At 42.4% G+C, this 27,890-nt stretch overlaps 1 protein-coding gene across 1 annotated transcript; it reads left to right on the top strand.

Moving 5' to 3' along the window:
• Positions 1-277: 277 nt before the first annotated feature.
• Positions 278-27,110, top strand: FRRS1L (ferric chelate reductase 1 like). Its single transcript, XM_069958237.1, has 6 exons — positions 278-428; positions 15,028-15,224; positions 17,008-17,092; positions 18,849-18,987; positions 19,690-19,936; positions 21,268-27,110. The coding sequence occupies exons 2-6, from the start codon at positions 15,032-15,034 to the stop codon at positions 21,438-21,440; spliced, it is 837 nt and encodes a 278-aa protein (XP_069814338.1). The 5' UTR covers positions 278-428; positions 15,028-15,031; the 3' UTR covers positions 21,441-27,110.
• Positions 27,111-27,890: the final 780 nt, after the last annotated feature.

The raw sequence follows: 27,890 nt of genomic DNA, 5'->3' as shown, positions 1-27,890 counted from the left end.
CTATCTATGTATCTCCTATCTATGTATCTCCTATCTATCTATCTATCTATCTATCTATCTATCTCCTATCTATCTATCTATCTATCTATCTATCTATCTATCTATCTATCTCTCTGTGTGGTGAATGGTGTATGGTGTATGGAAGGACGTGCCATGTGATTCTCTCATACCTATGAGTAAAGGCAGTGACTGTGTGCAGGCTACTATGTATAAACCCTCCGTATAGGTGACAGGCTGCACCCTCACACATCCTCCTCCTCTCCCGGAGACCCCCGCATCGATCCGGTCACATGACTATGATGCAATCAGCGGGCCTTCCTGGCGGACGGATCCGGTGGTCGCCTGTGTAAGAAGCAGCCCGGTGTGGATGTGAGCGGCGGCTGGATGCCCAGCACAGCGGGGACAGAGTGAGGCCAGCTGCGGGGAAGGTAGGCTCCGGGGCCGGGGTGAGGAGATGCTGTTTCAGCACCATGGCTGCCCCCGTATGCCTGCAGATGCTGATGCTGCGTGCAGGATGGATGCTGCCTCCGTATAGTGACACATGGTGCGGGGTTAGACAGGCTCCTGCCCTGTGCCCTGTATGTAGCATCATTATTCATCCCCTCACATCCAGCCATTATACACAGCCTGTAGGAGCACAGGGGGATTATGGGAAGGCCGTAGGTTACTCTCTGGGGTGCTCTGCTTGTTCTCTGTACTCCCATGGGATTTGGGGCTCTTGTGGTTGTATGTGAGCAGTCATGTCATAGCCTGTGACCAGTGGTGGTATGTGTTCATGTACTGAGCCCATACATGTTCCATACAGACATGGCTATGGATGATCATTGCTGCTGTAGATAACTGCACACAAGTAACACCTGTCATGTATCAGTGAGGCTTCCATTCCTGGCCACTAGTGGACTCCTACTATTACTGACCAATACAGGAATCCCCATTATTATATGATAGAGTGTTATATGACATATCACTGGCCAGCCAATGGTGCTGCCCACTCTATCCAGTAAGAGGGACAGGAACAGACCAGGGGTGGCCCTGGTATTACACAGCTCTGAGGGGTGTCTACTGTCTATCCTCATTCATCACCCATTAAGGATATCTATCATGAAGAGGTTCTGTGAGATATATATATTTATCTTAATCCAAAAATTCCACGGCACTCATAGATAGTGGGGGGTGCAGGCACTACACACCAGGATGCAAGGTGCAGTAAAATACAATCCAAATAAGGTGGCAGCACTCCCAATTGCAAGCAAACGTGATTTATTTAGCTCATATTATACAGCAGTGATCCTGTGCGCTAAATAAATCCTGTTTGCTTCGACTAGGGAGTGCTGCCACCTTATTTGGAATATATGTATGTATATATATATATATATATATATATATATATATATATATATATAATGTAAATTACAACTACACACCTGAAATCACTATAAAACTGCCATACACCTGCAGTAGCTGTGGGCCCAGCATACTTGTATTCTAAATGGGGGGGGGGCAAATGAAAGGATAGGACCATCTACACCAGTCATGTCAAACTCTTGTTATGTCATTACTCTTGGCCTGCCAGGCAATTCAAAGTTTGAATTACATCTGGCATCATGGCTACTATATAAGAGACTATGAGGGAGGACTGGCTACTATATAAGAGACTATGAGGGAGGACTGGCTACTATATAAGAGACTATGAGGGAGGACTGGCTACTATATGAGACTATGGGGGAGGCCTAGCTACTATATGAGACTACTGGGGGGGGCTGGCTACTATACAAGAGGCTATGGGGGAGGGCTGGCTACTATATAAGAGACTATGAGGGAGGGCTGGCTACTATATGAGACTACTGGGGAGGGCTGGCTACTATATAAGAGACTATGGGGGAGGGCTGGCTACTATATAAGAGACTATGGGGGAGGGCTGGCTACTATATAAGAGAATATGGGGAGGGCTGGCTACTATATAAGAGACTATGGGGGAGGGCTAGCTACTATATAAGAGAATATGGGGAGGGCTAGCTACTATAAAAGAGACAATTGGGGAGGGCTGGCTACAATATAAGAGACTATGGGGGAGGTCTGGCTACTATATAATAGACTATGGGGGAGGACTGGCTACTATATGAGACTATTGGGGAGGGCTGGCTACTATATAAGAGAATATGGGGGAGGGCTGGCTACTATATAAGAGAATATGGGGGGGGGCTGGCTACTATATAAGAGACTATGGGGAGGGCTGGCTACTATATAAGAGACTATGGGGGAGGACTGGCTACTATATGAGACTATAGGGGAGGGCTGGCTTCTTTATAAGAGAATATGGGGAGGACTGGCTACTATATGAGACTACTGGGGAGGGCTGGCTACAATTTGGGCACTATTGAGACTACAGGGTGGGCTGGCTACTATATAAGAGGCTATTGGGGAGGGCTAGCTTCTATATTAGAGACTATGGGGAGGGCTGGCTACTATATAATAGACTATGGGGAAGGGCTGGCTACTATATAAGAAACTATGGGGGAGGGCTAGCTACTATATTAGAGACTATGGAGGAGGGCTGTCTACTATATGAGAGACTATTGAGGAGGGCTGGCTACTATAAAAGAGACAATTGGAGAGGGCTGGCTACTATATAAGAGACTATGGTGGAGGGCTGGCTACTATATGAGAGACTATGGGGAAGGGCTGGCTACTATATAAGAGACTATGGGGGAGGGCTGGCTACTATAAAAGAGACTATTGGGGAGGGCTGGCTACTATATAAGAGACTATGGGGGAGGGCTGGCTACTTTATAACAGAATATGGGTAGGGCTGGCTACTATAAAAGAGACAATTGGAGAGGGCTGGCTACTACATAAGAGACTATGGGGGAGGTCTGGCTACTATATAAGAGACTATGGGGGAGGGCTAGCTACTATATTAGAGACTATGGGGAGGGCTGTCTACTATATTAGAGACTATTGGGGAGGGCTAGCTACTATATTAGAGACTATGGGGGGGGCTGTCTACTATATGAAAGACTATTGGGGAGGGCTGGCTACTAAAAAAGAGACAATTGGAGAGGGCTGGCTACTATATAAGAGACTATGGGGGAGGGCTGGCTACTATATAAGAGACTATGGGGGAGGGCTGGCTACTTTATTAGAGACTATGGGGAAAGGCTAACTACTATATGAGACTATGGGGAGGACTGGCTACTATATAAGAGACTATGGGGAAGGGCTGATTACTATATAAGAGACTATGGGGGAGGGCTGGCTACTATATAAGAGACTATGGGGAAGGGCTGGCTACTATATAAGAGACTATGGAGGAGTGCTGGCTACTATTATGGCACTATTGGGAGGGCTGGCTAATATGTGGGTAAATTTTGGTTGGGTTGGCAACAACATGGGGCATTATTGGGGGAGGGGTGGCTATTACATGGGTTGGGGTTTAATCATATCATAGCAATTTATCATGTCTTTTATCATAGTGCACAGCGATGGGAGACGCACACCACTGACAGAGCCAGGACAGCTTCATTCGTGCTTTAATAGTTATCAAGGTTGGGCCGTGACTTTGTCCAATTTTTTTATTTTGGCCCACTGTGTATTTGAGTTCGACACCCCTGATCTACACATTAGGTCATCAGCTAATCAAGTCAACATTTGCAGGGTTGACAGACTTTTATCTAATATGGTGTCATAGTGTTGGATGCTGGGAAGTCTAGTTTGATTATGAACCATGAAACATTATCTGTAGATATTGTGTTCTGTTCTATTGAATTTTTTTGTTAACATAGAAACACAGAAGAGTGTTGGCAGAAAAAGACCACTGGGTCCATCTAGACTGCTCTTTTAGTATTTCCCTTCTTATTATCTTAGGATAGATATATGTTTATCCCAGGCATGTTTACATTCTGTTATTGTAGATTTACCAACCACCTCTGCTGGAAGTTGGTTCCAAGCATCTGCTACTCTACTCTGCTTAAGTAAAGTAATATTTTCTCATGTTGCTTCTGATCTTTCCCCTAACTAACCTCAGATTGTTAAAGAGAACCAATCATGGGTGAAATTTTTTTATTTTTTTGGATAATTAGATTAAAATTGTTATTTTATTAATATTTGTAATTTGAATTAATTACTTTTAGGGCCTCGTTTTCGCAATATACTTATTTTCTTTTCCTGTCTCGCGCCGGCTCTTTTGAAAAGAGTCGGCGCATGACAGAAAGCTCCCGGCATGCAAAGCGGCGGGAAGGGCTCCCATGAGCCTTTGCCACCGCTCTGTAAATACACAGTGATCCCAGGCTATACAGTGCGAGATCGCTGTGTATGAATGTCCTAACTGGGCCTATTAGTCTATTCCTGAAGATACAGACTGCCTGTGCAGTCGACTTTACCTACTCCTCTGTAGCGGGACCTCTCTGAACCGCTCTGAACTGCGCCGCTGTGATCTGCAGCCGGGGAGCTCCTCTATTAGCCCGCGTGGGTCCCGTTGCCGCGCCGGCTAATTAAGCACTTCAATGCAGCTATCAAACCCGACAGCTGCATTGAAGTGCTTCAGACCTCATGTACCTGGTGTCTAGTGGGTCCGATCTCCCCCCGCGATCGCGGAGGGGAGATCCGTTCTTCTGCCCGTGCCGGGCCTCAGCGCCGCAATGACGCTGATCCCGGCGCGGCAATAGATTGCTATGGCCTGCAGCAGGCCAAGGCGTTCTATGACCGATCTAATCGATTTTTGCTGTGTATATACACAGCATTGATCTCTATGAGAGATCAGTGCTGTGTATATACAAGTTCCCCAGGGGGACTTCTAGTTCACGTGAAAAAAAAGTAAAAAAGTGTTTTTATTAATAAAAAATCCCCTTCCCTAATAAAAGTCCAAATCACCCCCCTTTTCCCATTTTACAAATATAAATTAATAAATAAACAAATAAATAAACATATTTGGTATCGCCGCGCGCGTAATCGCCCGAACTATTAATTAATCATATTCCTGATCTCGCACGGTAAACGGCGTCAGCGCCAAAAAATTCCAAAGTGCAAAGTTGCTCAATTTTGGTTGCATTAAATCCAGAAAAAATTTAATAAAAAGTGATAAAAAAGTTGTATATGCGCAATCAAGGTACCAATAGAAGGAACACATCATGGCGCAAAAAATGACACCTCACACAGCCCCATAGACCTAAGGATAAAAGCACTATAAGCCTGGGAATGGAGCGATTTTAAGGAACATATATTTGTTAATAATGGTTTGAATTTTTTAAAAGCATCACATAATATAAAAGTTATACATGTTACATATCGTTGTAATGGTAACAACTTGAGTAACATGCATAACAAGTCAGTTTTACCATAGAGCGAACGGCGTAAATGCAAAACTCCCCGAAATCAAAACATATTTGTCAGGAACCGGTGACACCAGACACACAGAGACAGTGAGCCCTAAGCTCAGCCCCGCCCACTGTCCTCTACCTACTTGCCACAATCAGCCCTAAGATTGGGTGGGACACAAAGACAAGACAGACAAAACACAATAAAGAATGGTCGACAGTCCGGGTCACAACAATCGGGCAGCAAAAGTACAAAAACACAATACAAAAAGCAAGGTCAATAAACAGGCAATATGGTCAGGGGCAGGCAGCAAGCAGGGATAGTCAGAATACAAGGCAAAATAGTCAGACTAAACACAGAACTAAACAGAGGCAGAAGCAGGCTGAGACAAGCTCAATAACCGGCACTAGAATGAGACTCAGCCAAACACTTATAGGGAATAAGGGAAACTCCAAGCCCCTATTGGACAAGGCGCCTGGTATCAACTAAATCACCTGTGCACAGAACTGGCAGCAGTGTAACTCCTTCATGAGTCAATATCAGTGGAAAATGAAAACTTATGCTGTTGCTTTTGCATCAGTCCAGTGAAAATTTATTTACAGTGTTCAACATCATACACCGTCTGCTATATTGCAGTGCGCACACTCTGGTGCAATGCTGTACCAACATAAATGGTAACAATCCAGTCCACGGTAGGGGAGTAATCTGTTACACAGCAGACTCACACAACAGGCATGTTCCCCAGAGCATTTGCTGATATAGGTTCGTGTATCCTTATCACATATACACATGCATTTGCGGGGTTACCGTGATTCAGACGTTCTTTGCTGCAATCTTAATACCCTCCATGGACTGATTCACACTCCCTGTATTTGCTCGACGCGTTTCTTGCACATCATAACTTGCAATCATCAGGAGCGGTAGGTCGAGTAGTGTGTATCTTTATCTGCAGGCTACTGATAACGGCCCTGCAGTGCAGCCCGCGGTACAGATTTAAATGCCGGCATCTCCATCCCGCCCACTACCTGACGTCACATACTTCCGGGGTAATTTTTGCAGTAACAATATATGTTCAAAATATATCCATTTGGGAGGATGTGAACACAGGGTAATGTAATTCCTTTAACCCCTTAAGGACCGGGCCTAAAATGGCCTTAAGGACCGGAGCAAATTTTATGAATATGACCTGTGTCACTTTATTCATTAATAACTTCGGGATGCTTTTACCTATCCGGCTGATTCTGAGATTGTTTTCTCGTGACATATTGAACTTCACATTTCTTGTAAATTGGAGTCGATACTTATAACGAATCTTTATGAAAAAAAACAAAATAACGTGAAAAATTGTAAAAAAATGCATTTTTCCAACTTTAAACCTTTTCTGCTTATACAGAAAATAGTTATGCCACATAAATTATGTATTAAATAGCATTAGCAACATGTCTACTTTATGTTGGCAGCATTTAATAAACTATATTTCATTTTTTTTAGACAATAGTAAGCGTAAAACATTAGCAGCAAATTTCCAAATTTTCAGTAAAATTTCAAAATCAGATATTTTTAGGGACCTGTTCAGGTTTAGGCCGGGTTCACACGCTGTAACTGTGCGGCTGTATTTTTTAGCGGCTGTAAATGTGCGGGTGAAACTCCGGCCGTGGGAAAAAATAGACATGCGGCTCAAAACATACGGTCATTTACTTGGAAATCTGGTTCAACTAAAAATAACAAATAAAATGTTAAGAAAGTGATGGAAACACCTCTGGATGCATCTGGGAAAGCAGGGAAACAGTTTACATGTATTGCTATTACCGGGGTTTGCGATCCTCTGCACTATAGCCGATGTGTCTCATGGTTAATATATTGAATTAATAAAACACATTTTCTGTCTAATAAAGTCCCTTTTATTGTTCAATAATTAAATGTAAACGATTCCATCATTTTGCAATTAAATATACTGTTAAAATAAATATATATATAAATAAATGTATATTTATATATATATTTATTTTTTGACAGTATATTTAATTGCACAATGATGGATTCGTTAGAATTAAATTATTGACCAACGAAACTGAATTTATTTAAACGAAAATTTGTTTTCTTAATTAAATATTAATTAGTACAGGAAACTCCATAAGCCGGTAATTCATATGCCGGCAATAGAGCATTCTGTACTAATCATCACTTAACTTTAATGAAAACATCAAATGTTTCTTCTAATTATGTTATGACAATAGCATTATTAGAAGAAACATTTAGAATTATATGTGCGCTCAGCTGATTGGCTGATCGGCTGAGCGCACATATAATGAGCCGGTCCGCAGCACAGTGACTTCATTGTGCTGCGGACCAGCGAAGAGGACACATCGGGGTGAGTATAGAGCTCTCCCCACCCCCTCCCCGGCACTGCACCCCTCCCAGCAAGGAAGGGGGGGTCACTTAACCCCTTCCTTGCTGGGATGGGTGCAGTCTGACATCAGTCTGGCCCCCAGGGGGTTAAGGGGGATGCAATACATCCTCCCTTAACCCCTTGGGGGTCAGACTGTAAGCAGCGATCTGTAAAGATGCTGCATACTGTAAGGAGCACAACACCGCTCACAATGATGGGTGTTGTGCTCCTGTTTGTGTGTTTTTTGTGTGTTTCTCCCTTTTTGTTTTTCAGATATCGGTATCCTGGGGATTACGTCGGATTCCGTGGACTACGTCGATGACCAGCGTTTTTTTAATGTTTTTTTTTATAAAATGGTCAATGAGGGGTGTGGGGGTGTTTTTATTTGAATAAAAAAATTTGTAAACTTGTGTCTTGTCTTTATTTCTTTACTTTATAGACTTAGTAGTGGAAGCCGTCTAATAGACGGAATCCATTACTAAGTCGGGGCCTAGTGTTAGCCGGTATAAAATGGCTAACACTAACCCCCTATTATTACCCCAGTACCCAATGCCACCAGGGGTACTGGGAAGAGCCGGGTGCCAGTGGTCCCGGAGCGTCAAAATTGGCGCTCCTGGACCGGGCGGCAGCAGGCTGGTAAGATTTAGGCTGGGGAGGGCCTAAACCAATGGCTCTTCCCACCCTGGTGTTACCAGGCTGCTGTCGTTTGGTTTTTAACCCGGCTGGTTATAAAAATAGGGGGGACCCTATGCGTTTTTTTTAAATTATTTATTTATTTAAAAAAAAAAACGCATAGGGTCCCCCCTATTTTTAGAACCAGCCGGGTTAAAAACCAAACGACAGCAGCCTGGTAACACCAGGGTGGGAAGAGCCATTGGTTTAGGCCCTCCCCAGCCTAAATCTTACCAGCCTGCTGCCGCCCGGTCCAGGAGCGCCAATTTTGACGCTCCGGGACCACTGGCACCCGGCTCTTCCCAGTACCCCTGGTGGCATTGGGTACTGGGGTAATAATAGGGGGTTAGTGTTAGCCATTTTATACCGGCTAACACTAGGCCCCGACTTAGTAATGGATTCCGTCTATTAGACGGCTTCCACTACTAAGTCTATAAAGTAAAGAAATAAAGACAAGACACAAGTTTACAAATTTTTTTATTCAAATAAAAACACCCCCACACCCCTCATTGACCATTTTATTAAAAAAAACATTAAAAAAACGCTGGTCATCGACGTAGTCCACGGAATCCGACGTAATCCCCAGGATACCGATATCTGAAAAACAAAAAGGGAGAAACACACAAAAACACACAAACAGGAGCACAACACCCATCATTGTGAGCGGTGTTGTGCTCCTTACAGTATGCAGCATCTTTACAGATCGCTGCTTACAGTCTGACCCCCAAGGGGTTAAGGGAGGATGTATTGCATCCCCCTTAACCCCCTGGGGGCCAGACTGATGTCAGACTGCACCCATCCCAGCAAGGAAGGGGTTAAGTGACCCCCCCTTCCTTGCTGGGAGGGGTGCAGTGCTGGGGAGGGGGTGGGGAGAGCTCTATACTCACCCCGATGCGTCCTCTTCGCTGGTCCGCAGCACAATGAAGTCAGTGTGCTGCGGACCGGCTTATTATATGTGCGCTCAGCCGAACAGCCAATCAGCTGAGCGCACATATAATTCTAAATGTTTCTTCTAATAATGTTATTGTCACAACATAATTAGAAGAAACATTTGATGTTTTCATTAAAGTAAAGTGATGATTAGTACAGAATGCTCTATTGCCGGCATATGAATTAACGGCTTATAGAGCTTCCTGTACTAATTAATATTTAATTAAAAAAACACATTTTCGTTGAAATAAATACAGTTTCGTTGGTCAATAATTTATTTCTAACGAATCCATCATTGTGCAATTCAATATACTGTCAAAAAATAAATATATAGATAAATATACATTTATTTATATATCTATTTTTTTTAACAGTATATTTAATTGCAAAATGATGGATTCGTTAGAAATAAACTATTGATCAACGAAAGTGTCTTGATTACAAAGAAAATGTGTTTGATTAATTTAATATATTAACTATTAGAGGCATCGGCATTCGGCATCATTGCCGGCTATTTTTGAAGTACTCCGTACGGACCGCCTGTCAATCCACGGCCGCATATTCAGCCGCAAACAATGGTCTTGTTCATTTTTTACGGGTCCGTTTACGATAGGGCCGTAGATTCATACATAGTGTGCACTGTGCAGCCGTATATCCTATACTTCCAAGCATACACACGAACCACCAAAAATACCGCCGCACAATTACAGCCGCAAATACAGCCGCACTGTTACAACGTGTGAATCGAGCCTTAAAGTGTATTTGAGGGGCCTGTATGTTAGAAAGCCCCACAAAGCACCCCATTTCAGAAACTGCACCCCCCAAACTCTGCAAAAGCAGATCCAGAAAGTTTTTTAACCCTTTAGGGGAGTCACAGAAATAAAAGCTAAGTGTGTAAGAAATTTGAAAATTTTAATTTTCTGTGCAGAGATTTTATTGTAATCCAATATTTTTCATAATTATAAACTTATTACCAGAGAAATGCACCCCAATATTTATTGCCCCGTTTCTGCAGTTTATAGAAATACCCCATATGTGACCCTATTGCGCTATTTGACGCAACCACAAGCCTCAGATATAAGGGAGTGCCTAGTGCATTTCAATGGCTCCGTTATATTTGGTTATTTCTGACTGTATCACTTCAGCTTGGCAGAGGCTCTGGGGTGCCAAAACCTAAAAAACACCACTAAAGGGACACCATTCAGAAAACTACACCCCTCAAGGAATGTAACTAGGGGTGCGGTGAGCATCTGGACCCCACAGGTGCTTCACAGATTTTCCCAACAATATGGCGTGAAAAAAGACAAAAGTATTTTTTACACTAAAACGTTGTTCTAGACTTCAATTTTTCATTTTCACAAAGGGATAAAAGGAAAAAAAAACACAAAACATGTAGCGCAGTTTCTCCCGAGTACGGAAATACCCCACATGTGGACATAAAGTGCCAAGCGGGCGCAGGACGAGCCTCCAAAAGGGAAGGAGCGCCAATTGGCTTTTGGAAGCTGGATTTCACTGGAATGGATTTCAAGGGCCACGTCGCATTTACAGAGCCCTCGTGCTGCCAAAACACTGGAAACCCCCCACAAGTGACCACATTCTGGAAACTACACCCCTCAAGGAATCTAACAAGGGGTGCAGTGAGCATATGGACCCCACTGGTGACGGGCACAAATGTGGAACAATGTGACGTGAAAGTGAAAAATTTTATTTTTTCACTTTCACGGCACAAATGTGCCTGTCATCAAGGGGTCCATACCCTCATTGCACCCCTTGTTAGATTCCTTAAGGTGTGTAGTTTCCAGAATGGGGTCACTTGTGGGGGGTTTCCACTGTCCTGGCAGCACAAGGGCTCTGTAAATGCGACATGGCGTTCATCATCCATTCTAGCCAAATCCAACCTCCAAAATCCAAATGGCGCTCCTTCCCTTGAGAGGCTTGCCCTGCACCCACATGGCGCTTTATGTCCACATGTGGGGTATTTACGGACTCGGGGGAAATTGCTCTAAACATTTTGTGTGTTTTTTTCTCTTTTAACCCCTTGTGAAAATGATAAATTCAAGGCTAGACCAACATTATAGTGTAAAAAATGTAATATTTCATTTTCACGCCACATTGTTCCATATTTGTGCCCGTCACCAGTGGGGTCCATATGCTCACTACACCCCTTGTTACATTCCTTGAGGGGTGTAGTTTCCATAATGGGGTCACTTGTGGGGGGTTTCAACTGTCTTGGCAACACAGGGGCCTTTTAAATGCAACATGGCCCCTCGAAATTCATTCCAGCCAAATCCAGCCTCAAAAAAACAAATGGCGCTCCTTCCCTTTGGAGGCTTACCCTGCACCCGCATGGCGCTTTATGTCCACATGTGGGGTATTTCCGTACTCAGGGGAAATTGCTCTACAAATTTTGTGTTTTTTTTATTTTTTAGCCCCTTGTGAAAATGAAAAAATCAAGACAAGATCAATGATTTAGAGTAAAAATTTAAAACAAATTACACCAAATGTTGGTCTAGCCTTGATTTTTTTCCATTTCCACAAGGGGTTAAAAAAGAAAATAAACGCAAAGCGTGTAGGGTAATTTCCTCTGAGTACGAAAATACCCCACATGTGAACATAATGTGCCATATGGGCACAGGGCAAGCCACCAAAGGGACAGAGCGCCATTTAGAGGCTGGAATGGAGGATGGAGGCCATGTCGCAATTACAAAGCTCCTGTGCTGCCAGGACAGTAGAAACCCCCCACAAGTGACCCCATTCTGGAAACTACACCCCATAAGGAATCTAACAAGGGGTGCAGTGAGCATATGGACCCCACTGGTAACAGGCACATATGTAGAACAATTTTTTTCATTTTCACGTCCCAAATGTGGCCGTCACCAGGGGGCCATATCCCCGCTGCCCCCCTTGTTAGATTCCTTATGGGGTGTAGTTTCCAGAATGGGGTCACTTGTCGGGGGTTTCTACTGTCCTGGCCGCACAGAGGCTTTGTAATTGCATCATGGCATCCTCTAATGGGAATGGCGGCCATACCTATTTAGCTGGGGGAAAAAGGGACAATTCTAATTTATTTGGGGGTATTAGGCCAATTATTAGTTTATAAGGTTGAAAATGACAGGTGTCCATCAAACTCAACCTGTGTTGATCCAGAGGAAGGCAAAAAACCCTCGTAAGGCAGACGACAGTAGCCTCATCACAGGGAAAAAATTCCTTCCCGACTCCATAATGGCGATCAGAACAATCCCCGGATCAACGTGACCCCTGAAATAGGAATAAGGGACAGAATTTAGATAATGTAGAACTCCAATGACGTGTGGTACGCCTTGAAGCGATCCAGTATGCAGAGGCCGGGGTGATCAGGACAGGCGTCACACTGGAAAATGTTGTCCTTCCTGATCCCCCTGTTACACCACACACTGCACTTCTTCTGGGGTCTCCTGTTTTCCAGTGTGGGGGACGTCACCTGGAAAATGTTGTCCTGGTGCGATACGGGGTCCTTTATATCCAGAAGCGCTGGGTCCGCTCCATGGCTGCTAAATATTAGGACTCTATTACTACTTCTGATATGTTCGGATCGTGCCGCAAGCTACAGGGCAGCGAGGGACCGGAAGAGGGGGTGCTGGTATAAAAGTTATCCCTGTACAGGTGGTAACCTTTATCCAGCAGTGGGAAGATCAGTTCCCGAACGATCTCCCCACTAACTCCGAGGATGGGGGGGGGGGCATCTGGGGGCAGGATTCGGGTGTCCGTTCCTTCATACACTCTAAGTGCACGTGCACACTGCGAAATGGCGAAGGATAACCCTTTGTGCATTCCGCAGCTGGCACCCACCGGCAGACTGATGCGGGCGCGCATCTCCGTCCGTGTCATAGACTCCATTCTATGCACGGGCGGATTCCGCTCTCCATCAAATGTGATCATTCTTTGGACGGACGATGGAATCCGCCCAAGCATAACATGGAGTCTATGACACGGGTGGAGACGCGCGCCCGCATCAGTCTGCCGGTGGGTGCCAGCTGCGGAATGCACAAAGGGTTATCCTTCTCCATTCCGCTGTGTGCACGTACCCTAAATCTGTAAGTGTACCCTGAGTGATCTCTTATTGGGACGGTACTGGTGGAAAAGACGTGTCTGGGGGGCAGCGTACGCTACGCTACCCCCAGATACGTCATTGGATGATGAGGATGAATGGAGGAACGAAGGACCCCCCATTCATCCTCACTGGCTGTTTCGGTGTCGGAGGCAATAATAGCGTATGCGTCCGACACCGAAAACACCCTGGGGGCCATCTTTATACGGGGATTGGTATATGGGGTATGTAGTGGTGTAGTGTAAAACTTTATTTTGTGTAGTGTAATGGAGTTTTTTACATGTTTTTTTAACATTAAGTATAAAAAAAAAAACTACGCCAAGAAAGGAGTTGCTGATAAATGCCGCACTTATGTGCGGCACTTATAAGCAGACCGTGGCTGTAGGATATAGGAAAAAAACACTCTACGCCAAAAAGGAGGAGTTGCTGATCAGCGGCGCACTTACGTGCGATGCTGATCAGCACTCAGCGGCGATAGGGTGCGGAAAATAGAAAAAAAAAATTGGGGAAAAAAAAAAATCTTTCTTCAACCCTATAGCTACTGATATGTGTATTATATACACTTATCAGCCGCTAGGGGGCAGTAGAACGCCAATTCCGGAAAAAGCCGAAGTTTGACGACGCTGGAGCCGATGATTTCCGATGGGGACCGCCGGAAAAAGACGAAGACGCCGACGAAGATGAGGACGCGTTCGGAACCCGGAAGACGCGTTCGGAACCCGGAAGACGCGATCGGGACGCTGGATCCGGTGAGTATGGGTCAATACCTGCTCTGGACACCTCAGCTACCTAGCACCGTGGGACGTGGCACCGTGGCCACCGTTACTTTTAACAGTAATGGCGGTCGGTGTCGTCCTCGGACAGCACCGACCGCCATTGCTTTCCGGGCCATCGGGTCACCGATGACCCGGAAAGCTGCAGATCGCCGCCATATGCTGATCTGAATTGATCAGCCAATAGCGGCGATCGTCAGCACGGGAGGGGTTAGTCACCCCCCGTGCCGACAAGCAGGGATGGCCTGCTATACATTATAGCAGGCCATCTTCCCCGATCGCTGCGTGTGTACACGCAGCGATCGGGGAAACCGTGGGCGTAAATGTACGCCCGTTTGCATTAAGGCACGGGTTTTGGGGGCGTACACTTACGCCCGCGGTCGTTAAGGGGTTAATGTAAGACCATATATGTGGTGTATGTTATCTGCGCATGTGCATTTTTTACGTTGGCAAAACCATTAGACATATATGCATTCGTTTTAGGGAACAATCTAAATTAATTAGTACAGGTATAGGCAGTTTATATCTGAAGTCTACACTCAGAGACACTGTCTGACAGCTGAAAGGTACCATGCTCACAAGGGGACTGCCAGCTACAGCACACTGTCAGCAACTTGGGTAGGACCTAGGGGCTGGTAGATTCCCTTTTAGGGTGTGTTCACACGTACAGGATATACAGGATTTAAATGTAACTAAATAACTGAACACAGCATCAAATCTGCGCCATCAAATCTGCTGCAGATCCTGTACATGTGAACGTACTCTTATGGTTTTGATCATGTCCCCCCTCTCCCCTCTTTTCCTTCATTATACACAAATTCAAATCCTTAAATGATGATTTTATTTCTCTTTGTTTCTTAAAGTGCCATGATTCTGCAGTGTCTACGTTTGGTGACTTGGTTATTCTTCTTATCATCAACTGGGGCCAGCCCTGCAGACGAGAGTGCCGCAAGGGGAAGCCGTACAGATCAGGGAGACGCAGCTTTGGATGAAAAACACCAAGACACTTACGGCACATTTGCATCTGAGTTCTATGACTTGAGATATTTATCTGAGGAAGGTCAGGATACATCTCTGTAATTATATGTTAGCATGTGGAAGATGGGATGTAGTAATGAGCAGAATAGTGACAAATACAGTATGGCATTTTTTGTTCTTCTTGTGGCATTTATTTTTGACTGTTTGCGCATTTTTTGAGGAGGGATCAGTAGTGTTTTTTTCAGGCAGTTTTTTTGTATTTTCTATCCTTCATACATGTATTTTTCCTGCTTAACAAAAAAGCATAAATGCGCTGAATATTTTTTGGTATTTTTAGCGTTGCAGATCATGGGGGACATGTATTAAGGTCTGCGCTATTTTTTGGCTGATAATGGATTTTTGCGCTGTGTTTATTTTGATGTGCAAAATTTATTAAGGCAAAGTAACTAGATTTACACCATTTACACCATGTTTGCCTTTTTTTTTTAGTTTTTGCACCAATTATTTGCAAACTTTTCAGCCAATTTATCATGTGAGATTTTTAAATTTTTGCACAAGAAATTGCACGGAAGTACGCCACTGCTACCCTAGTATACTTTCTAAGCCAATCTGATTTAGGCAAAAACATAAAGGCAACCAAAATGCATGTATAAAACACATTATTTTGCATAAACACCACAGAAAACACACTTAAAAAAAGCTTAAAGCGCTTAAATAATTGCTCATGTTTTTAGAGGCTTTTGTTCAGTTAAAAAGGGTCACAAAAAGTGTGAGGCAATTTTTAAGAGTGAGATGGCTTCTTTATCATATCCATTTAGGGCACGCATGTCAAATGTGTGCAGTTCAGCATAAAATCCAGAAAGCAAAGGAAAATGTGTGATAGGTTCTTTGTTTTCCTATATGTTTTTGTTCTTTATTATATACATTTATGCTCAACAATAGGATGTCTGTTAATCTGTATTGCAATGAAAACATTTGTTATGAGTAGTATATACCGTTTATTAATTATTATTATAAATGTGTGACAGAATATGTCAACATAATATTTTTCGGACATATTTTTGGACGGACATTATTTTGAGGCAAAAATACAGGTAGATTTTGAAAATTACGGCTGTATTTCCACCTCAGACTGACGCGTTTCCGAAAACAAATGTTGTGTGAACACAGCCTTATTTTCTTGTGTACTTCCTTGATTGTACTTATTTGCCATTTAAGCGATTTTAAAATACAGTATTTTGATCAGTATTTTGGTGAATACAATTTTTTCACCCAAAACCTGAAGTGTGTTGAAAACACAGAAACTGTGCAAATCTTTCTATTTAATTTTTTCTCTGTCCGTTCTACTTCTGATTTTAGCTACAAATACTGCCCAAAATACTGTGCGTTAACATAGCCATAATCTGCAAGAAAATGTCAAAAATTCCTGAAACCAATACCTGTGATTTAGTGATTTTCTTATTCAATCTGTAGTACAGAAATACATCCATCTGATTGTCTAAGAAAGTATATAGACATTGCATTTGCATGAACAATGAACATTAGTATTGAATAATCAGTAGGCTTCATTAAAGGAAAATTATTACCAGCTTAGAAGCGTCTCACCTGCTGATATTTCTGTAGCGGATGGATGAAGTAATTTTCTTACCTTCATCCTCGGCACAGTTTTTGGGATATTAGTAGTTGATTTTATATAATAATGAGGTATGCCGTGCACTGGGGGCTGCCACCCTTTTGTGCACCAATCCGCCCTGGCCAGCCCCACCCTTCTAATGATTCTTTAACCTCAGCGCCCCATGTTCTATAGGAACATGATGCTTCTAACCTGCTAAAAGTTTCTCTGTGCCGTTGCTTGTATTTTTCAGGGTACCCTTTTCCCACAGCTCCACCAGTCGATCCTTTTGCAAGGATACGCGTAGATGATTGTGGAAAAACTAAAGGATGCTTTAGGTCAGTATGTGTAGATTATACTTTACATTCTTACAATAGTTATAAAGAAATATGTTTAACATAAAAACACTCTTTAAACAGTAAGTCATTTTGTGATGACACATTCCCTTTAACCCTTAGAGGACCGGGCCAATTTCAATTTTTTGCGTTTTCGTTTTTTGTTCCTTGTGCTTAAAAGGCCATAGTGTTTTTTCACCTAGAAATCCACATGAGCCCTTATTCTTTGCGCCACTAATTGTACTTTGCAATGACAGGCAACATTTTTTCATAAAGTACACTGCAAAAGCAGAAAAAAATTAAATGTGTGGTGAAATTGAAAAAAAACAAACACTTTTTTTATTTGGAGGGTTTTTGTTTTTACGCCGTTCGCCTTGGGGTAAAACTGACTTGTTATATATGTTCCTCAAGTTGTTGCAATTACATCAATATGTAACAGGTATAACTTTTATTTTATCTGATGGCTTTTAAAAAATTCAAACCATTGTTAACAAATATATCTATCGCTCTATTACCATGCTCTATACCATTGCGCTATTACCATAGCGCTTTTATACTTTGGTGTATGGGGCTGTGTCAGGTGTCATTTTTTGCACCGTGATGTGTTGTTTCTGTTGGTACCTTGATTGCGCATATGCAAATTTTGATCGCTTTTCATTACAATTTTTCTGGATTTGATGCGACCAAAAAATGCGCAATTTTGCACTTTGGAATTTTTTTGCGCTTACGTCGTTTACCATGCGAGATCAGGAATGTGATAAAATAATATTTTGGGCGATTACCAAACATGTTTATTTATTTATTTTTATTTATAACATGGGAAAAGGGGGGTGATTTAAACTGTTATTAGGGGAGGGGGCTTTTTATTAATAATAACACCTTTTTTTTTTATTTTACACTTATACTAGAAGCCCCCCTGGGGTTAGGGTTATTCCCCCTGGGGGACTTCTAGTATAAGCGCACTGATCTCTCATTGAGATCTATGCAGAATAGTTATACTGCATAGATTAATGAGATCGGCATTCGATAGCTTTTGGCTGCTGCAGCCAAAAGCAATCATGTGCCGAGGCGGGATCTGTGCCATTACCACGCAGACCCCTGCCGGGTGAGGACATGGGGATTGCTCATCCGCGACAATGTCGTGGGGGGGGGGGGGCATCCCCCCACTAGACACCAGGGAACAGGCTGCAAGAAGTATTCAGATGCAGCTGTCAACTTTGACAGCTGCATCTGAATACTTAATTAGCGGGCACAGCAATCGGACTGTGCCGGCTAATAGCCACGGTCCTGGGCTACAAGCGGCACCCAGGACGGCAGCGGTTCAGAGTAGGGCCGCCGCGAGGCCCCGCTCCGAAGTCCCCTAGGCGAGCCTGTGCTACGAAGTCCCCTAGGTTAAGCCTGTGCTGGAGTACAATGGCAAAAAGGTTCAGCTTGGTTTGCAGAAAAATCCATTACTTTTTTTGTTAACGTATGCCCTGCTCGTCTGTTGGGCAAGAGGGGGGGTGAAGGGGTATAAGCAAGGCGCGGAGGAAGCGTGGCCTTCACCCACATCTGATTAACTCATGATGGAATCTGCACCAGCTCAGAGCTGGTATAGATTTCTGCAACTGCCGTACGCTTGTCTCAGATTCAAAAACTAAACAATTCAGCCTTGCTCTGATTGTACTATTATTTGTTATGGACTTACAAAACAAATCCACTGTTAGTAGGAGGCCTGATAAGTCTTACTTCTGTAGTAATTGTCTTTGTTTACTTTTAGATACGGCAAACCAGGGTGTAATGCGGAGACCTGTGATTACTTTCTAAGCTATCGTCGAATTGGGGCGGATGTTGAGTTCGAACTAAGTGCTGACACTGATGGATGGGTAGCCGTTGGATTCTCCTCTGATAAAAAGATGGTAAATAGCTTAAACACATGATATGTGTGCCATCATAGAGGCTAGGCTCTAGCCACCAGCTCAGGGACAACTGATAATAAGAAAAGGGGCCTGCAGAGCAGAAGTCTGGTGACAAATGCCTGGGTGCTTCCATTCCCCTCTCAATGACTTTATAGTGCTGTAAAAGTGTATGCATCGACCACTGCTATATAGAGTCCCTGCTCCTTTAAATACTTTCCATTGGTTGCTGGAATATGCTGTCAGTTAACTTAATGGGTACCACATCTGTAATGTACTGTACAAGCCAGAAATTTAATGTGGAATTTTCATATCATGGGTTTGCCACTCCTTTACCCCCTACCGTCCATTGTTTACTTCCAGTAAAAAAAGTCTGCCCTAGCTATGTAATGATTACCCAGTGGCAAAGCCTGTTGCAAGGCAGAGCTCCTATAACTGTGCTGAAACTGTCATTTGTCCTACAATTGTTATGTCCATCACATGAACTGTACAGATTTTCATCTTCTGTAAAGGTTGTGACAGAATAACTGCAAGCATACATCTTGAAAACAGTAGGGATGTAGGACAGTATATTGCTACAGTAGGGAATTGATACAGTAAACTTGTATAACTTTATTAATAAATAAACTGTATTTAGTCAGATCATAAATTGTGTACATGAACACATTTACAATGATGCTCATTAATGAAAGGTTGCCATTGTAGGGAGGGGATGACGTAATGGCCTGTGTCCATGATGATAATGGACGGGTCCGCATACAACACTTTTATAATGTTGGCCAGTGGGCTAAAGAGATCCAGAGGAATCCAGCCAGAGACGAGGAAGGAATATTTGAAAACAACCGTGTAACCTGTCGTTTTAAGCGCCCTGTATATGTTCCCAGAGATGAGACCATAGTGGATTTGCACCTAAGCTGGTATTATCTGTTTGCCTGGGGTCCTGCAATTCAAGGTAAGACACACACTGATTTTTATCTCAATGTAATGTATATGTTTTTATTTTCCATCTTTGGTAAAACATATTTAAAGGGAATCTGTCACTAGGTTTCTGTTGCCTTAAACAATGCAGCATAAACTAGTGACACAAATGCTGAACAGGATGGTGTACTACTTACATTATTTTGTTCAGTTGTTCTCCTAATATGCAGGAAAATGGGATTCTTGCCGCACCTCTCCCCCCACCCTCCAGCTGCTGATTGACAGGTAAAGTGACTCTGTGCCCACAATCTGACCCCACTCAAACCGCTTGTACCTTCAGATAGCTGCTTTTAATCCAAGTTCTGTCCTGGGGTCCATTGGGCAGGTGATGCAGTTATTGTCCTAAAAAACAACTTTTAAACTGGCAGTTCCATGCCCAAAGGTCAGGACTTAGATTGTGTATGCATTAGGCTGGCACAACCTCTCTGTCCCTCCTCCCCGCCCTCCTCATCATTAGGAATGCTCCAGACAGATTGTCTTCCTCAGCTGTGTGAATACTGAACATGGGCTGGATTGTTAAGGCACCTGTGCAATGTTCAGACAGGAGAAAATGTTCTAGGAGCATTCCTAATGATGAAGAGGATGGGGAGGAGGGACGGAGGGGTGGTGCAATGTTAGGGCAGAGATACTCTAAGCCACTGCTGTTTAGCACAGGGCTGCAAGTTTAAAAGTTGTTTTTTAAGGACAATAACTGCAGTAAAACTCTGCATCATCATCTATCGTGCTCTCTGTTGATTTTAAACGGAACCAATCAGACCATTTGAGCTGATATGGTTCCCTTGAGCATTGTATAAAGCACCTGGAGCGGCCCCGGCACGTACCGGCCGTGGCAGGTGCTTTATAAAGGAGAAAATGACTTTTATTCCCCGGCTCGTGACTAGATACGAGCGGGGAAGTAGTCATGGTGGGCGGCTCCCTGCTCGTATGTAGTCACTGCGCTCTGCCTGTCAGCACGCTCGGCAGGATGATTGACAGGCTGAGAGGCCAGTAACGGACGTCTCTGCCTGTCATTCATCCCCTCTGAGCGCGCTGACAGGCAGAGCGCAGTGACTACATACGAGCGGGGAGCCGCCCACCATGACTACTTCCCCACTCGTATCTAGTCACGAGCCAGGGAATACAAGTCATTTTCTCCGTTATAAAGCTCCTGCCGCGGCCGCGGCCGGTACGTGCAGGGGCTGCTCCAGGTGCTTTATACAATGCTCAAGGGAACCATATCAGCTTGAGCTGATTGGTTCCCTTTAAGTAAATCGAATTACTAATATTACTACTATAGTGCTTATCCTGCTTTTTGTAATTTTCCAGGCTCAATAACACGGCATGACATTGACTCACCTCCGGTCTCAGAGAATGTAGTGAGCATTTACCGATATGAAGATATTTTCATGCCTTCGGCAGCCTACCAGACCTTCTCCTCTCCTTTTTGCCTTCTTCTGATTGTTGCATTGACCTTCTATTTGCTAATGGGAACCCCGTAAGGCTGCATTTGTTAACCTTTGGATGTGACACAAAATATATGGACATTTTATGCTCTCTTGTGCTTGACATTTGATGTCAATTTCTGCTGGAACAACAGGAAATATGTTATATGTTAATCTAGCAGTGACTCAATATTTTACTAAATCAGAAGGTATTGGTAAAACTAATGTGGTGGTATATAGTCATAAATCATGTGCCAAGACTATGAACAGCGTACTTTTTAAGATGCTTAAAATGTTATTAACGTTGTGTTTTATTTGCAGTAGCTATCATGTACAGGGACTCTTACCTTTATAGTTTTCTTGTGGCAGCTACAGAGAGATTTACAAGTGGATGTTTAAAAATTACATATCTTTTAGGTCACCTTACTACAGTACTCCTCTATAACAACAGAAAAATCAGCTATATGGACCATACAAGATGATATTATCCCATCTGTTTTACAAATGATGAACTGTTAACTATTCATTTCAAAATGATAATTTTAATAGTTGATTTTTATGGCAGTATGTTTTCTTTTCCATCAAAAGGCAGCTGTTTCTGTAAATGTATTAGCACAAGACAATCTTCCATTTATATGCATTAAGGTGCCATACAAGACGGCGTGATAAAATTTAATTCCACCCTACATACAAATATACTAACAAATTACCCTCATTAGTCACGTTTGCAACATTTTCACCACATTCATATGCAGCCATGAATACGGAAGAAAAAAGTGTTGGCCAGGTGCCACGTATATTATATAGCTGGTATGTAATATTATATGCTATGTTCCCTTTAAAGGGAAACTAACAGCAGTGACATCACTCCGGTGCTCATCACTGCAGATCACTGGATGAATACTCATTAGCAGGGACCCTACTAGTACTGCTGCTGCTGGGAACAGAGTCCATTCCCAGCAGTTAACCCCCCACACATGCTGGGGGGTCAGGATTGACCACCTAGCATGTGATGGATATGACAGGGGAAAGCTACCATCACCATCTGCACCCAGCTGGTTGGCAGCTGAGAGCCTAACAAACACTCCCAGGACTGCCATGGCTATAATCTGTATTAGGCTGTGCCCAAGACAGACCCTAATACAGCATCAGTGTAACACTGACAGGTAATAAAAGTAAAAAAAAAATAAAAAGTAAGTAAAAAAAAAATAAAAAGAGTTGTAAAATAAAAAGTAAAAAGTATTAAACTAAAAAATAATTACGATTAAAAAAAGATTATGATTTTTTTAAGTGTAAAAAAAACTACCCCCCCCCCCTTGGCCCCATGTACACACACATATTTTGTATGGGAACAACCTAAGTAATATAATAAACTTATTGGTTACATCATATTGATTACAAATGATTGCGGAATTGGTCTTTTTCCATTCTACCCTTCCTCCAAAAATAAGATGCTTTATGTGGTTCAGAAAAGCCACAGCCACAGCTCACCCTGCAAAAAACCAGACATCATACAGGCATGTTAATGAAAAAATAAAGATAAAAAGTTAGAGCTCTTGAAATGCAGTAACACATTTTTTTTTCTAAAAATACTGAAAAAAGAACCATACATACTTGGGATCAATGCGTTCCTACTGATCAACAAAATAAAGATGAAATGATATTTTTACACAAAAACACAAAAGTGTTTTTTACTACAACCTTTTCCACAAAATAGAGGGCCTCTTACAGTCATGCAGACTGTTTTACCTTTTTCAGGGTGCGTTCACATATACAGGATCTGCAGCAGATATGAGATTTGGATCTGCAGCAGATGGTGTAGATTTAATGCTGTGTTCAGTCTTTTAGATCCACTGTGGATCCGCACCATCAAATCCGCTGCGATGCGTTACGTGTGAAGCTACCCTTAGGGTGTGTTCACATGTACAGGATCTGCAGCAGATTTGATTGCACGGATTTCAAGTTGCAGATTCAAAGCAAATCTGCAGCTTCAAAACTGCTGCAGATCCTGTAAGTGTGAACCAACCCTTTAAAAAAAAAAACTAAATTAAAAATGAAATTTTTGGAACTTTTTTTCCAATTTTAAATTCTAATGTTAACGTGTAATTATCACTTTGGGACCGCGGCAAGATACGCTCAAAAAAAATCCTGCAGGTGCACAGTCCTCCTCTGTTGCAGGTGAATGACAGAATTCCCAGAAGTGCCAGAGACTGCATTGAAAGTGTATGGTCCTATAGGTGCTAGTGCCAGGTGTTGGCCCCTCATGGTCAGTACATTTTGCACAGAATACCTCTTTAACATATTTAAAAGTTTTAATCATGTCCCACCTTTCCTTTCTTTCCTCCAGACTATACAGATTTAAATCCTCACCTCAACAACACAGTTGATTTTGTAGGGCTCATCAAATATTTTGCAGCCAGATGACTGTTTTTAGAGTAGAGTGGTAGTCGGTAACCTAGACAATGATCTGTCAACAATGACAGATGGAAAAAGCAGCATGTTAGGAGAAGGAAGCAAGTCCCTACCTCCTACTTGTGCATAGGAGATAGACATAGCTGGTAATACATATATGTCCCGGATGGGACAGTGCTGTGGAGGAATGCCCCCCAGTATACAGAAAAGAGTAATTGCATCAGATTTAGGTCAGAAATCCCTACCCCTAAATCCTTCTTTTCAAAAGGCTCCACTAAAACAGACCTGCTAATATAAATAGTTAGAAATCCTGCCCAATTGCTTCTTAAAATCTAGTTGGTCTGTATTCTAATAGAACCGCATAACAGTTAACCTGCAACACAGCATGTGCAAAGGGAGCAGCACCTTGTCTTGTCAGTTGTCTTGTCATATAGGTATTATAAGCAAATTTAGTAGGGATCCTTATTCTAAATTGAAAATGTAGAAATACTTTAGGACAGCAGCCTTGTATAAACAAATGATGCTATTGTGCCAGTTTGTGTTTAATCAGATTCTCATGACTGGCTACTTCCGCTCAGTCTTCTGCTGCTAGTCATGTGAAGATCTTCATTATGTTGTCTTTATTGCTAACGGCAAGTTCTGTACTGACAAAAAGTAGAAAGCAGGTATTAAATACAGTCAAGTCTTTTGTGAGATGAAAACATAAAATTGCACAAAAATGCTCTTTTATTGTGATTACCATATTGAAGAAGCCAAATATATTAAATGCTGGTTAAAGTTTTTAAGTTGTCATACAGACACGCAAAGTACACGAACACATGAATGACAAAGTTTGCATGTAGAACACAGTACTGTATTCTATACAACTATACAGACAAGTCCTGCCCTATACCTGTGTTCACATCTGTGTTGTTTTTGATGGGGAGAATAGTGGTTTATGCAGCACCCATGATGCACCCCATAATGCCTCTGCCCCTCCTCCAGTTTAGGGCTGCATATGCACCTGCATGATGTAAAAATGATGCTTGCATGCCCACTGTAGATGCTTTGGGTGTTAGACTGTGGTCAGCTTGGCTGTTCTTACCAATCTATGGATACATAGCCCCACATGGAGCAAGTGGTGATGCACCGTCTATTCTGACACTTTCTATCATAGCCAGTTTTGAAGGTAACCAATCACAACTATAACACATATAACGCTGTCAGCGTTCTCTTACCATAGTTGGTGTGCCGTCCTCCTAGGGAGCATATAGGAGAAAACATTTTTTTCAGGTGCATGCTGTAGAAAGAGAGAGGCCAGAATTAGCCATCTGGGCATTAACTAGTCACAGCTCTGTTTGTCAGCACGCTCTGCAGGGATGATTGACAGGCCAAGAGGCCTGTTAGAAGCCTGTCACAAAGTCTGGACCTGACACAGCATACAATTAATTTGCTGCCAGAAGTTTGGGTATCCATGGAGGTGACCTTAACAGGTCGGTAATGTGCGCAACCCCAACTAGATCAGAATGTGGGTCAAGTGCAGTACTGACCTGGCATGGTTGTCTCAATGGATACCCCAATGTATAGCTTTAAATGGATTACATGTAGCACCAGGTCCAGACTTTGTTATAGGTACACATTAACCTTTTTTATGCTACAATAACTCTTCTGAGGGTTTGGGCCAAATGGGCTAGCCTTCACCCACACATGCATCTGTGAGCCTAGGATGGCCATTAGCCTGTTGCTAATTCAACAAATATCCCTCCTTGGAAAACTTTTATTAGGCACTTACTAATGCATACTGGGAGCACCCCACTAAACCTGCTGTTTTTGAGATACACTGACCCAGTTATCTTCAAACACAACTTGACCTTTGTTAAAATCGTCCAAAAACTCATGCTTGACCAGCAATTGACTTCAGAAACTCCATTAAAACAGTACAAACATTTTACAGCAAGCAATGGTCTCTAAATGGTAAGTAAGGGGGCATTCACACATTCTGTGATTTTGTTCTGTGCATGGAAGATGTGCTGTGGAGTGGGCCGGGGCTCAGTGATGTAATGACACTGATCCCGGCTTAGCAATCCTTTACTATGAGCTTCAGCAGCCCTTAGCAATAGATCACTGATTGCAGAGATCAATGCAGTAGATATGTACCGCATTGATCTCTATGAACAATCAGTGCATTGTTTATAAAAGTCTCCTAGGGGGACTACATATTACTGTAAAAAAAGTTTTTTAATAAATAAAATAACCCTTCTCATAGTAAAGGTTTAAATCATCCCCCTTTTCCCATTTTATAAAGAAAAATAAATAAACATATTTGCTATTGCTGCGTGCGATTAGCCAGAACTATAAAAGTATGGCATTCCTGATATCATATGGTAAATGTAAGCGCATAAGACAGCAAAGTGCAAAATTGCAGATTTTTAGTCACATCAAATTTGGAAAAATTGTAAAAAAAAAGTGATCAACAAGTTGTATATACACAAGCAAGGAGGAGATCATGAGGAATATAGATATCATGTCAGTTTTACTACAGGGTGAATGGCGTAAAGACCAAAGACCCTTTTTTTTTTCTTTCAATTTTCATGAGCATTTTTTTCCCGGTTTTGCAGCATATTTTATGGACAAATTAACTGTCACTGCAAAGTACAATTGTTGCCACAAAATATACGGGCCCATGTGGGTCTGTAGGTAAAAAATCTCAATTTGCAGTGTAGGGGGCTGTTTATTGCTTAAGGGTACAGTCACACGTATAGGATCCGCAGCAGATTTGATGGCACAGATTTGATGGTGTGTTCGGTTATTTAGTTACATTAATATCTGCAGCATCAAATCTGCGCCATCAAATCTGGTGCAGATCCTGTATGTGTGAATGCACCCTTAGAGTACCTTGACATCTATACTAAGCCTGTCATGTATGTTGATTTCATAATTGACTACCTTGTACTAAATGAGATGACTATTGTTTTGCATAACAGTGCTATCAAATGGTGATACTCCTTTGTAACACCTTTAATAAGAGAGTAGTAGTAGAGAGAAAGAAATGGTATTAGTTATTCAAGATCTATTTCATACCAGACAAGTAAGTATTGATTCTTTGTTCAGCGCTCCACATCACACCGTCTATGGATACGACATGGAGCGCTGTCAATGTTTATAGCTATGGGTGTTATTGTGCTTGGAGATCCAAATATTTAGCTTGTAACTGGAGTGCCTGGAAAATCTCTAGCGAGAACTTGGGCAGACTATGTAGTATGAAGTCTACAATCATTTTTTACTTAAGTATAAGGAATGTATTGTTTGCATATGGTTTTGCTTCGTATAATAAAATATCCACTGTTTTTAAAGAAGATTTGAGTATGGGGGGTGTATCTGGAATTGTTCAATATGAAAATGTAATTATTGCCATTATTGTCCCTTCCCACATATATTCCACATCCTTTCTGACTCTTCACTATAAGGCTATGTTCACACACAGTGAAATGGAGGTAAAACACGACTGTCATTTTTAGGTATTTTTCAGTATAAGGCTTCATTCACATGCAGTATTCCCATTAGCCTTTTGGTCAGTCTTTTTTTTCAACCAAAACCAGAAGTGGATTGAAAACACAGGAATTGTACAAACCTTTCCATTATAATTTTGCCTTGTTAATTCCTCTCCTGATTTTGGTTGAAAAAAGACTGACCAAAAGACTGTTGGAAATACTGTGAGTGAATATACGTCAATAATGTGTTCCTTTGAAGTTCATGGCAAATCGTCTGGCAGTGCACACAACGTACAGAATAATGACTGTAATTAATTGTCCAAAGAATCAACATGCTTATTATTTACCAGCTGCTTTTCATCTTTATCTGCTCATAAATTGTTTCATTTTCACTCAAAGTTATGACTGTATAGAGGGAAAACCATTCAAAGATTACTACTTATCTCCCTTGATAAGGCGGGTTAAGACTTCGGAATCTGCACGGATAAATTCCTCCGGATTCCGTCGCTAGTATGTGCTCGCGGCTGCACGCCTTTCAGTCAGCTCCAAAGACACCATTCTATGGGTGGGATGAATCCGCTATAGGCCGAAAGAATTGACATGACATGTCACGGGCGGAGAGGTG

This window comes from Dendropsophus ebraccatus, chromosome 2 (genome assembly GCF_027789765.1).
Source record: "Dendropsophus ebraccatus isolate aDenEbr1 chromosome 2, aDenEbr1.pat, whole genome shotgun sequence".
In the NCBI taxonomy this organism is placed as follows: Eukaryota; Metazoa; Chordata; class Amphibia; order Anura; family Hylidae; genus Dendropsophus; species Dendropsophus ebraccatus.
The sequence above is the reverse complement of the archived record's forward strand: the minus strand, read 5'-3'. Positions and strand labels throughout refer to the sequence as shown.